The sequence below is a fragment of the Lupinus angustifolius genome, chromosome LG06, assembly GCF_001865875.1.
Source record: "Lupinus angustifolius cultivar Tanjil chromosome LG06, LupAngTanjil_v1.0, whole genome shotgun sequence".
Lineage (NCBI taxonomy): Eukaryota > Viridiplantae > Streptophyta > Magnoliopsida > Fabales > Fabaceae > Lupinus > Lupinus angustifolius.
In genome coordinates this window covers 3,624,229-3,636,230 of record NC_032014.1, presented here as the reverse complement: position 1 = coordinate 3,636,230, position 12,002 = coordinate 3,624,229, and the positions used below count along the sequence as shown (strand labels likewise).

General features: G+C 32.4%; 2 protein-coding genes across 2 annotated transcripts in view; one reads left to right on the top strand and one right to left on the bottom strand.

Annotated features, from left to right (window-relative positions):
- Positions 1–2,533, bottom strand: part of LOC109349025 (urea-proton symporter DUR3) — a 4,771-nt gene extending 2,238 nt beyond the window's left edge. The window contains exons 1-6 of the mRNA XM_019589655.1: positions 2,155–2,533; positions 1,724–1,831; positions 1,544–1,639; positions 1,019–1,101; positions 677–897; positions 308–570 (exon numbers count right to left, since the gene is read on the bottom strand). Of these exons, the coding sequence (XP_019445200.1) occupies positions 308–570; positions 677–897; positions 1,019–1,101; positions 1,544–1,639; positions 1,724–1,831; positions 2,155–2,340 (957 nt within the window). The 5' untranslated portion in view covers positions 2,341–2,533. The remainder of the gene's footprint in view (positions 1–307; positions 571–676; positions 898–1,018; positions 1,102–1,543; positions 1,640–1,723; positions 1,832–2,154) is intronic.
- LOC109349031 lies at positions 3,360–6,529 on the top strand. The gene is made up of 6 exons (XM_019589663.1): positions 3,360–3,521; positions 4,171–4,263; positions 4,825–4,898; positions 4,994–5,097; positions 5,226–5,291; positions 6,000–6,529. The coding sequence occupies exons 2-6, from the start codon at positions 4,199–4,201 to the stop codon at positions 6,264–6,266; spliced, it is 576 nt and encodes a 191-aa protein (XP_019445208.1). The 5' UTR covers positions 3,360–3,521; positions 4,171–4,198; the 3' UTR covers positions 6,267–6,529.

The window sequence follows — 12,002 nt, the reverse complement described above, 5'->3', positions numbered from 1 at the left end:
TATATATATATATAACAAAAAAGGAGCATAAGTTAAAACCACGCATATTCATATATCAATTTCATCCATACAGGGACTCAAACCAATTTTACTTCACAACTATATGTGCAGGAGATTTAGATAGGCGAAATAATTATGAAAGATTTAGATACCAATACTTTGTCAATGCAAATGATTTATGTTAGAACATTATGGTATCGTTTGATTCGTGTAGCCGATCCTAACTATTGGACATAAAGATTTGATTGTTGTTGGAGTACTCAAACAAATTGATGATGGAAAAACACATTTCTTAATTCATGCTTACATTGTCAACAAACACAGTGCCAAAGTTGCCAACTATGTTTATAATCCCAAAGACTAAGCCACCTGAACTCAGCATTGTTAGGTAAGAACCCTTGTGATTCCCACTAACCGGACCACAAGATTGTCCATGGTGTGATATAGGATCCTGACATGTTCTTGATTTGCTAGAAACCTCCATCAGACGATTGTAAACTACACTAGGGCTACCAAGCTCACTGCTAGCCGTATAGACAAGGTAGACAAAAATGACCAAAACAATGTGCACTGAAACAAAAACGCAAAAAATGGAATACCAAGTTTAACAAGAAAATAGTATTTGTAACAAAATGTAAACATTGTTAGGAGGAGGGACATAAAATTAAGTAGAAACCTATGACAGAATGTATATAGCTTGCTAAGAACGTAGCTTTGAGTCCACCAGCTAGTGTATATACAATTACTCCAAGTGGTATTAGAAAACTAGCAGCATAAATGTTCACTCCAGTTAATGCATTTACAACCGCAGAACCACCAAGGAGCAACATTGCAGTTACAATTATATTTGTCATGAAGCAGAAGAAGAGGAATACAATGTGTGCAGAAGTTCCCCAACTGTGGTAATGAAACACTGTTATCACTTTGAGTGGAAAATTTTACTTGCACTTAAGCATGTAACAAAACTTGAAAGAAGCAGAAAAAATTCTAATTTGGTTGTCCAAAACAAGTAACATACCGGGCTTTGACAATTTCACACACTGTATGAGCATGAGGAGCCTTTCTTTTAATCTCTATAGCCATGATTCCAAACAACAAGACCTGTTCATTTTCAATGCATATTCTCAAATTTCAGCCTTCAGTTTCCAAATTTCAAAGGTGTTGTTGGGTAAACAACTTAATTAAACACTTATTGAATAAAGTTGTTGGAAAAAACAGTAGGGAACTTATTTCATAAGCTTGTCTCATGAACTTGTTGAAATAAGCTAAAAAGCTTATAAAAAACTCATAAGCTAAGTTTATTTTCATCTAAGTTGTAGTCATAAGCCTAACTGAGCTTTGTATAATCTCTTCCAAACAATAATTATCATATTTTCTCATCAACCATGTGTATCACATACCGAATGTGCCATACCATGTACCAGAAATCACTAAAAGTGACAAATCCGGTATTCATGTTGGATACTTGGTAATTATGTTTCAAGCAACCCGTAAATATAAGTTTCGAAAAATATTCAGAGGAGATATAATATAAGGTTCATGCCTGAACGGTTGCTCCACTAGCATACCAAAAAGGTCCACTAACCCCATACTCCCAAGCAACATTAGAGCTTTGCAAGATTGTTGCAGCCCATGTCCACTGCAGCACAAATGCATGCTTAGAAAACGGAACTTGAGAACTGTAAGAGTGTGAAGTTAATGTGAGGCTATCTGAATTTATTACCTGAGACACAATGACACTAGCAATGAGCCCTGTCTTAACATTTCTGCCTGCTGTATTGAACCATTCTGAGGTGTGACGGGACCCAACATACCTCTTCTCCAGCCACACCTGACCCACAATAATGTTTGTATCAACAAATTGATGATGATACATGATGGTTATGAGCCATTGTGAAAATACTAAATTATTAACACTTGTCTAATTATTATGATATTTCATCTATATGAATCTAAACATTTAAAAGTTAAATCTAAAAAAGTGTCCAATGGTGACATGTGTCATGAACATAGTGACTGTTTTGAAGTGTCTATGTTTCATAGATATCTTATATCTATAAGCTACAAGTAGAAGAGTAGAGTTTATACTTGTATTTCATGTGACAAAAGGATCGTAGTAACTATAATAAGGAAAAACATATAAGAATTACCAACCAAGAAAGAGGTGAAGACAGCAAAGAAAGCACCAAAACCAAGAATGACAGAATAGCCAACACCCTTATTAAGAACTGGTTTGCCTTCAAAGAAACTACTTTGTCTCACACACCCACCTCCATTTTCAGACACATGATAATATTTTCCAGAAAATTCAAACGGTGGACAGTGTAAAACAGAAGACATGGAAGAAGTGGAGGTAGTAGACACAGATACCAACAGGAACTGCTTTGTCTCTATAATTCACTTACTTGATTTATATATCAACATCTTTGTAGAAGGTTGTCATATATGTAGGACTTTAAAATATCATAAGATAACAAACTTATTCATGATCAGCCACTATAGAAGGATAGGAAAACCATATGTGAGGAAATGATTGGACAAACTTAGAAAGCATTTAGTTTAATCATCTAACAAATTCTTAGAAACTTAGCTGAAACTTGGCTTATCTGAATTCTCTAGCTGACTATTTTAATTGAGGGTAGTAAGTCAAACTTAGAAGGTACATGATTATTTTAATTCAAGGAATCTAATAGGATGATTCATTCTTGGAACTCTTTTTGGTGGTCCATATGTTAGACTTTTGACATACAGACAAAATATCAACTGTCCATACGTTATTATTATTGAATTAGACCCTTTTACCCCTAATTTAGAGAAGGAAAATATTCTATATTTATTATATTGATTCACTTTTTATAAAGTTATTCTCTCACAATTCTAACTCTTACTATTTTGGTATCTAACAAATCCTACACAATTAGAAGAATGTATTGCTTCATTTGTTATTAATGAAAAAAACACATAACTTCTATAAAATAAACTGCCTTTCGTTATAAATTGAATTCAAAATATAGAATATAGAATTTGAATTCAATGTTTAAATTTGAAGAGGGAGAAGTAAATAACATTTAGGTTTTCCTATCCAGGTGGGAGGGAATATGGTAGTTAGTTCCTTCTAAGTTCTAAGATCTAATAAATTTTAAATAAAAAATATAAATATTTCACTCTTAAAAATATTTAAAAAGATTGCCATCAAAAGTTATTTAGATTACTCTATCATCCATTATCATTTAGATTTTTTTTAAAAGTAAATAATAATTAAATATTAATGATAAATGATATAGTGATATTGTATAAAATTTATACATATGTTTTTCTTTTTCTCAGATAAAAAGTATACGATAGTAAAATAGGTTTGTTACAAACTTATAAACTTGTGAATTAATAGATAACTGTGAAACTAAATCTTTTCAATTAGGATGCAACATTTTATATCCACTATTTATTTACTAAGGAACTAAGATAGTAGCTCACTCTGCGTCTACTGAATTCGAGGGAGGTAAAACGGAGACACATTTCAGGTTTGAGATTTTCTTTTATTCCCCAATCAATAAAATTCTCGAAAGATATCCTTTTTGTTTTCTATAAATAGTTATGTATCAGTTGAATTGATTTTCGAAAGTTCGGTTCAATTTGGGCATGAAAATCCTAGTGATTTCATAGTAATTCTTTTAGATCATGTACATTATCTGTTTGCTAAAATGTCTGAAATAGAAATTTAACTTTGGTGCTCATAAGACTTTACCTTCCAATTATATCACTTGAGATAATGCTAATTTTGAAAATGGTGATCAAATCCTTTGAAGGGAACCATTCAATTTTCTATCTCTGTCTCAAATTGCTTTCGACGCTTTAATTTTGAAAATGTTGGTAAATCCTAGTGATTTCTCCGTCGACTCTATTGTCATTAACTTCATGTTTTAATTAATATAGAATTTCTACTTTAAAACTTATGCACTCAATTATAGCTGCCTAATATTGATGCATGTGTGATTAAAATTTTAGACAAGTTCAATCACTTGATATTTTTATATACTAGAGACTTATACTAGTGAATGGTGTTTTTTGTATTTTATTTTTAGTCAGGGTTTCATGATATGTGTTATTGATCATTAATCTATGCCTCTTAAGTTTATTTTCAATTGTTAACCATGAATGCATAAACTTTAGGTGAGAAAAAGAAGAGGGAGAAAGCAGCATGGTTGTATCTAGTACCAATCCCCATAATAAGGAGATTGCTATCAGGAGAAGGATTGCTAGCATGTAAGCCTTTCCCATCTTTGCTTGCTCTATATATGGGACATTGGAAACCCTACATGCATATATCATGTCTGGTCTGGCTTTCAGGTTGTAATATGAAAGTAATGCAAATGATTTAGTCAGCAAAAGCCTTGTACTCTTATCATATGGCTGCACTGCTTCCATACCAATTCCCATGTGAAGCAAATTCAAATGAACTTATCAAGTATAATAAAAGAACTATACAAGTTTATAGAGTACTTGTGGATTCGTTGTTGAATGACTCTACCATGGATCATATAGGACCATATGCTAGTTAGTCTGGTTTGTTAAGTGACTGCATAAAATGCAGAGGCTTGTTCTTTTTCTTCCAAGAGCAAAACAGCCAGTTCATAGTTGAATAAATATAATATATCAAGAATTTGGGTTTTGTCCTTACTTTGAAGTCTTTTATTAGATCCAAACATTTTGTAGAAAAGGAATAAGTATCATTCAAATCGTATTCAGCATTGCAATTCTCAGCATGTGAGGCCATGTATATCAATTTCATCCAATTACCATTTATGCTTAACTGTGAATTTATAGATTCAATAAACGTGAAGACGATTTCTCATCTTTGAGAGAATACAATGATTACTTGGAGGAAGTAGAGGACATGAGTAAGCTGCTATCATCATGTATACAAGTGTTTCACTTGATAATGTTTTGCTTTATTTTGAATGTTGAAGATTTTGCTTTCTTTTTCCACTTGCAGCCTTCAATTTGATTGAAGGAATAGATGTTGCTGCTATTGAAGTGAAAATTGCTGAGTACCAGGAAGAAAATGCAGAGCAAATAATGATTAATCGAGCCCGAAAGGTACGTCTGACATTGGACCCTTCATTGTTTCGTTCTTTCCATTCAAGTTTTAGTGAAATTTAAGTTTGTTATTTCAGTATGGCTTCCCTGTCAAATTGTGTTTTGTTGTGCTGATAATAATTAAACAGGCGGAAGAGTTAGCTGCAGCTCTGGCAGCAAGTAAGGGGAAACCTGCACAAGCTGATAATGATGTGGTAAGCATTACAGTGCTAATTTTTAAATTAATTACTAATACTTTTCTGGCAGTTTGTTGAACTTAAACTAGGTTGAACTTTTATTTGAGATTGTGTTTATGTAGTTATATAAGCATGTAACAGGTCATTGATGAAAATATCTATTCCCTGTTTCATGTGGAGATAATGATTAGTTTTTCCTTATATCAGAATTTGGTGACCTGATCCATTTGGGAAGAAAAAATATGAATCATTCTATTCCCAACTTAATAGTTTTACTAAAATCTTTTCCCCCAAAAGAGAAAAACACATCTGGTTGTTAAGAGAAAGAATGAGAAAAATAGCTGATATTTAATTAGTTAACAAGCTCTAGGATGCTGAGAGTGGAACTGAAGGATAGAATAGTTAATTATACATCCGAGGAGGATTTTGCAGCAGATGGGGTGCAGCAATTCTGAAAGTTGAAAATTTATGGTACATGGAATTATGGTCTCACTGATATAGGTTTTGACTCCAAAACAAAACTTCTGCTTGGAACCTTGTTATTTATTTCAGCGGTTTCATTTGGTTAGGACTTTAATTTGTTCATGTCAGCGAATTTGTGTTAATCTACATGATAAAGGTTCCTTTGTTTTGCTTTAATATCTAGATTGTGCAGCCTATTTGTAAAACCGATTTTCAGAATATAATATACACAACAAATTAACTTTCTTAATTATATTGAGACAGGCTGCAAACCAAAACTCTCATGCGGAAGGAGTTGGTGGTGTTCAGCAAGGACACTATGCACCTACATTTGCAGGACAGCCAAGACCCACAGGCATGGCCCCACAACCTTTACCACTTGGAGGGGGTGGCATGCCGGGCTATGCCGCTGATGATGAGGAAACAATGAGGCTACGAGCTGAGAGAGGAGCTGGGGCTGGAGGATGGACTACACAAATAAGCAAGAAGAGGGCACTTGAAGAAGCCTTTGGAACCATATGGGTTTGTTGACTCATGTTTTCGTGAGAGGCATGATGTGATTATTTAACTTGGTATTTAAATATTTAAGGGCATGCAAATTCTGTTGTCACTTCAGCCATTCACACTCTGTTGTAAATGGTGTGGAATGTAATATATTTTATTTTGTCAACCAAGTTAAATTTTACTGGTTGGTTGCAGGATTGCGACCCCAGTTGAACTACTGCTATGCCTAGGGTTCAAATCCTATAGTTGTCACTCTAGGAAGAGGAAGAGTTGCTAGATCAAATACAGAACAAAAAAATATTAAAGTCATGCAAAATGCATTTAACAGAAGTCATTCACGTGAATGGATATCCTGTTGTAAATGGTGTTAGAAATGTAAATTCAGCTTGTTTTTATTTACGAGGGTCATACAGGGCATGAAACTCTTATTTAGTAAGGTCTTGGTAGAGTGAATGTACTTAACCTTACCATAAAAAACAAAAAGTTATTTCTACGATTTAAACTCAATCTCACCAACCAAAATATGTGTTTTCTTCTACCATAGCAGTAGCAACACCTCACCCATCCTACTATAGGAACTTAGGACATTACAAGTACAGAATTGATCAAAAGTACCCAACTACAATTGATTCATTGCTTGGTACAGCCATAACAGCACAACATTTGCATCCATTCCATAAATTAAAACCCCTTCATAACGTAAGAAAGTTGCCAGACCGCCTTGTTCAGTTGTAGCTACACCTCAATGTACTCACCAGAACCACCATATAGAACCATCTTAGGATGTAATTGGGAGGTAGAAAAAAGAAGTATGAATGTTATGAGAAAGAGAGGATGTAATTGTTTTTTTGTGAAAGAAAAGCTTTTCACAAAAAACAAATGGTGATGTACCCAAAAAAACAAATGGTGAGAAGGAAGAAATAAGAAAGAATGATAATTACAAACATTGTTAACATTCAGGATTTATATGAAACAGAACAAACTTTCAGAACTTACTTGAAACTCAAAAGTGACTTGGGGACCAAACTTTGGCTTATTTTTATTTTGGCAGAGTATAATGTACTAAGTAAGCATACCATATATGTAAGAGATGATTATGTTTCTCCCCCACATTCCTCCAGTCACTTAGCAAGTTCCAAGTGAACTCCAAACTATGGATAATTTTTAGGAACACTTTAATTTTAATCCGTTACAATATATGGTTATGGTTTTGTGTTACGTTTTTTACAATAATAGTGTAACATATAGAAGTGAACAAATTCAAGTGAGTAACCCCATCTGGAGGAGGCTTTTGCAAAGGGACATAACTTCTAGTAATGTTGCAGGCAGCCCTTAGCTTGCACTGATACATCCACAAAACATTATCCTCATAATAGGGAGTGGTTCTTAACTCTTTGATGTTACAACAACAACCAAGTCTTAATTTGGAGAATCATAGAGATTCAACAAAGTTTTATGTTGTTTATCAACGTCTTACAACAATGCATATTAACAAAGGTCAAATTAAAACGTTGTCTGGCTTGGATGCAGGAAATTACATGAAAAGCAAGGAGGTACACCAAGAGAGAAAATATTTTGGAACTTTTGTACTATTTGCTCAGAAGATCACTCACTAGCTTGACTCAGCAGGAGGGTCCTCCTTAGGATGTTTGGAGCCATAATGATCAACAAGTTGCTTGTGATTTGCAAGTTGAGTCTGAAAAAAATGGGCAACAACATTATAAAAAATCCTGATATGAACGAAAAAGATCTCAAAACAGCTATAACATTTCAAAGTGCAATAAACTTCCAGAACAGTTCCACAAAATGTATGCCAGTTGAATGGGACCATTAAGTTATTTAACTATAGTATCACTCCCAACAACTGAAAGATCAAACACACATCATGATGTTCTTGCCATTTAAATCTGAACCTACTCAGTTCTGAAATGCACATGGTTATTTTATCTGATTCCTTTCCATGGATGAACAAGCCTAACAGTAATTACTTTATATGCAGAGGATAGACCTATTCTCCATCTAGGTGCATATGCATGTCTTTAATTCTTGGAGTAAATACATACTACCTGTGCAGTTATTTTTATCAGAAAATTACTTGTGCAGTTGTGCCTATGTTGAAAGATCTAAACTTGTAAGCTAATTATATACAGACATGTAAAGTAACTTAGCACATATTGTCAGCATTTGAACAACATGAATTCTAATCTTGATGTGGAAGTATTAATTAGTTTGAATTCCCCTATACCTCTATATTTTATCTTCTTTATCACATATACGGAAGTTTTGTCACATCAACAATTCATATTTAAAGATTAGAGCTCTTCAACAATAAATAAACACAAACAGCCATCTAATCATCAATATTGATGAAGCTTATAATTTCTTCTTTTAGGGAGATACTTAAGTTTCAAAATGAAGTATAGGATAGGAACACTCAAATCTTTCTCCAAAATATTCATTGGAAAATCTTAGGCAATAGTTATGCATAAAGATAACTTACACTGCTAGTGATAAGTTTTGCCAACCCACATGTCTAAAAAGAAAAAAACTGTCGGGGATAAAGCATGTCCTCGTCTCCTCGAAAATCCAGGACTCTTTCAACATCACTCACTTCACTACTAAAGAGTGAAAACACTTCAGACTTAAAATTTAATGTCATGATTTAAGAGAATCACATGACATACACGAATATGACAAAAAGGTGGCTATGAAGCTCCCACCTAGTGGAGTCTATAGATAATAGATGCACGCAGTCTTATCCCACAAGTGGAAAAATTGTTTCCAAGCTTTGAACCCAAGACCTCCAGGTAAAAAGGCAAGTATCCTTAGCATTGTGCCAAGGCTCACCCTCATACACAAATATGTCAATCAACAGATAAAACTCACTTAAGAGAACAGGAATACAAAAGCACTTAAATTCAAGCACAACCTCAGTTAGATCGTCATCTACATCACAGCTTGGAACCAAGATAGAGGGATTACAAAAGTAACTGGGTGTTGGCAATTACATGCAAATAACTTGGTCACATATTACTTTTTCCACAACTAAAAGCTGTGTGTCTCTGAAATATAAACTTAATTCTAGGATTTTGCTTTTCATTATAAAAAAAATAAAGTTAGGAAGAAGAATAAAGTATTTAGTGCAAAGTAGGGCGCTGATGAATTCTCCAATAAATTTATACCAAAAAAAAAAGAATAGCCAGAAAAGGCTAAAAACAGAGAGCTCATTGGTCCCTTCAATCATTGTTAGGGCAAATCCTGCAGCAACTCAACAAGCAAAATCAAGACAGTATCTTTTCTTAAAGAATCTAGAATCTATTAACACCACAAAAGTAGCACTTCTTTACAAAAATCTTCCCTTATCTTAAAAGAAGCAACTTCAATTGGAATTTTAACCCCAGAGTTTGTAAGGCAATACATTTCCTTATCCACAATCTTTTTAAAATTTCAACTTAGCATTAAAATCACACATCAAATAAAGACCCGAGATTATAAAAAACCACAGAATGAAGACTAAGCACATCTAAATAAGATAATTGCACAAGCTGCTCTGATATCCCACCAACAATGACCCTCCGGTAACTTGGCTTCCATCAAATATCATTGAGGAATTTCTACAGGCTGGATTTCTAAACATACCATGTGCAGAGTGGAATAGAACTTTGATTTTCAAAATCTTGGATATAGTTATCAACCCAATCAATAATAATTGAAACACTTGAAGCCAAACAGTAATTCTAATAGCCTTGCATAAAAAACGCCTTCCAATTCAGCTATAACAACGATTAACCATGAAATGAAACATAAGCAGAACCCAGATCCGGTGATTTGAATGCACGGACAGCATAACCCATGGAAAAGATATGATAAAGATAACATCTTTATGATAATTCACAAGTACCCAATAATAATGAATATGGTAAATGATAATCTAGAAAGTAATAATTGAAAAGAAAAGAAGAGGAAGATTAAAAACCTTGCAGATAGGACAGGTAACTTTAAGGCCAACGGCTCTGGCTTCAAGCTGAGATCCTTTTCCCTTTTGATTCTTCTCAGCGTTTCGCTTCTGAGCTTCGATCTTCTGCTTTCCCCGCGTCATCTTTCTTTCTCTCTCTCTCTCTTTCGGAGTCGGAAACGAATGATGTGCGATCAACTGCAAGATTCCAAACGAACTACTATTTCATTTATTGTTTTTAGTTTTGTAATTGGATTTAATATGTATATACAAACGTTGTAAAGGTTTTTACACTATTAGCAATCATTCATTATTGATTTATTAACTATTATTAACTCTACAAAACTAATACAAATGAAACTAATACAAATGAACGATAGATGATGTGTTGACAATATAAAAACTTTACACTGTCAATAAATTTTAAACACTTTATAATTTTTAGATTGTCAGCAATTAGTCACCATTGATTTGTTAGTTATCATTAACTCTCAAACAAAAATAATATAAATTAATTGTAATAATATACTTACAGTATAAAAACTTTACACTCTCAATGGATAGATTTTAAACACTTTATAGATTTGGTTCTTAACAATTTTTTGCTTCTAGATAGTCACATAATATTTTTAAATAAAGTATTTTATGTGGTATAGTATACAACTCTTAATATAATTTTAATAAGTTTAAACGTTGAGTGTAATAATATCTATATTGATCAAGATAATATATATATATATATAGATTATGTAAAGATTTATATAATTTTTCATTATTTATTTTTATTTAGAAGTATATGATAATTAAATAGGAATAGTGAATCATATAGTAATAATATAAAAAATTTGCACAATTAATATTTTTTTTTCTTAAATATTTTTCAACTCTGTAAAGTATTAGTGTCCCAGTAGAAAATGGTAAAACTTATTGTACACTTTTTTTTAGAGTAATCTTATATTTTTTTCTATAGTATTTCCTTGTTTTTTTTAAGTAAATAACTAATTAGTTTTTTTTGTTGTTGCTCCTTCAATAGGTGTTACTCTCATAAATTGAATCATTCATTTTTTTATCTTTCTAGAAATCTAGTGAAACCTTACCCTCTTATTTAAATAATCTTATGTATTCATACAAATTTCTCTACAAAGTCACACATCTCACTTTTAAACTAATCATTAATAAAATAAAAAAGTATCACTTATAATATATATCACTTTCTTATTAGCTAAATTTAGTAGAAGAATATATCATTTCCTTTTTTTATACTAATTTTTTTATGGGAATGAGAAAAAATTGTAGAACTTTATCAACTTACTTAAATTTTAGTTGTTCGTTAGTGTTTGCGCATAAACCAAGGAAATTTATGTTGTCGGGTGATACATATGATAAACTATAGTATACAAAATTTAGCATAATTTTTATAAATATATTAATTATTAATGTGAGTCAAGGATTACTCAACATTTAGAAAATGTAAATAATATAAAAAAATACTATAACAATAGTATTGTAATATAATAATAAGTGATGTAAATTTTATAAGAAAATATATACAATAACAATGTATGAGTTTTATATATTATTACTACACGATTTATTAAACGGAAGAGAATGCTTTATATACATCATAAGGATGGAAAATCAACTCTCAACAAACCAACAAAACTAAAATAAATGAGCAAATGTGTGACCCATAGCCAGTGCTACGGGGCACAACCAAATCGTGAATAACAGGGCTGATAGACACGACTAAGCCATACTAGCGTTTGTGACTCAAATTAAAAGGACACAACCCTCTCATCTTAAAACAC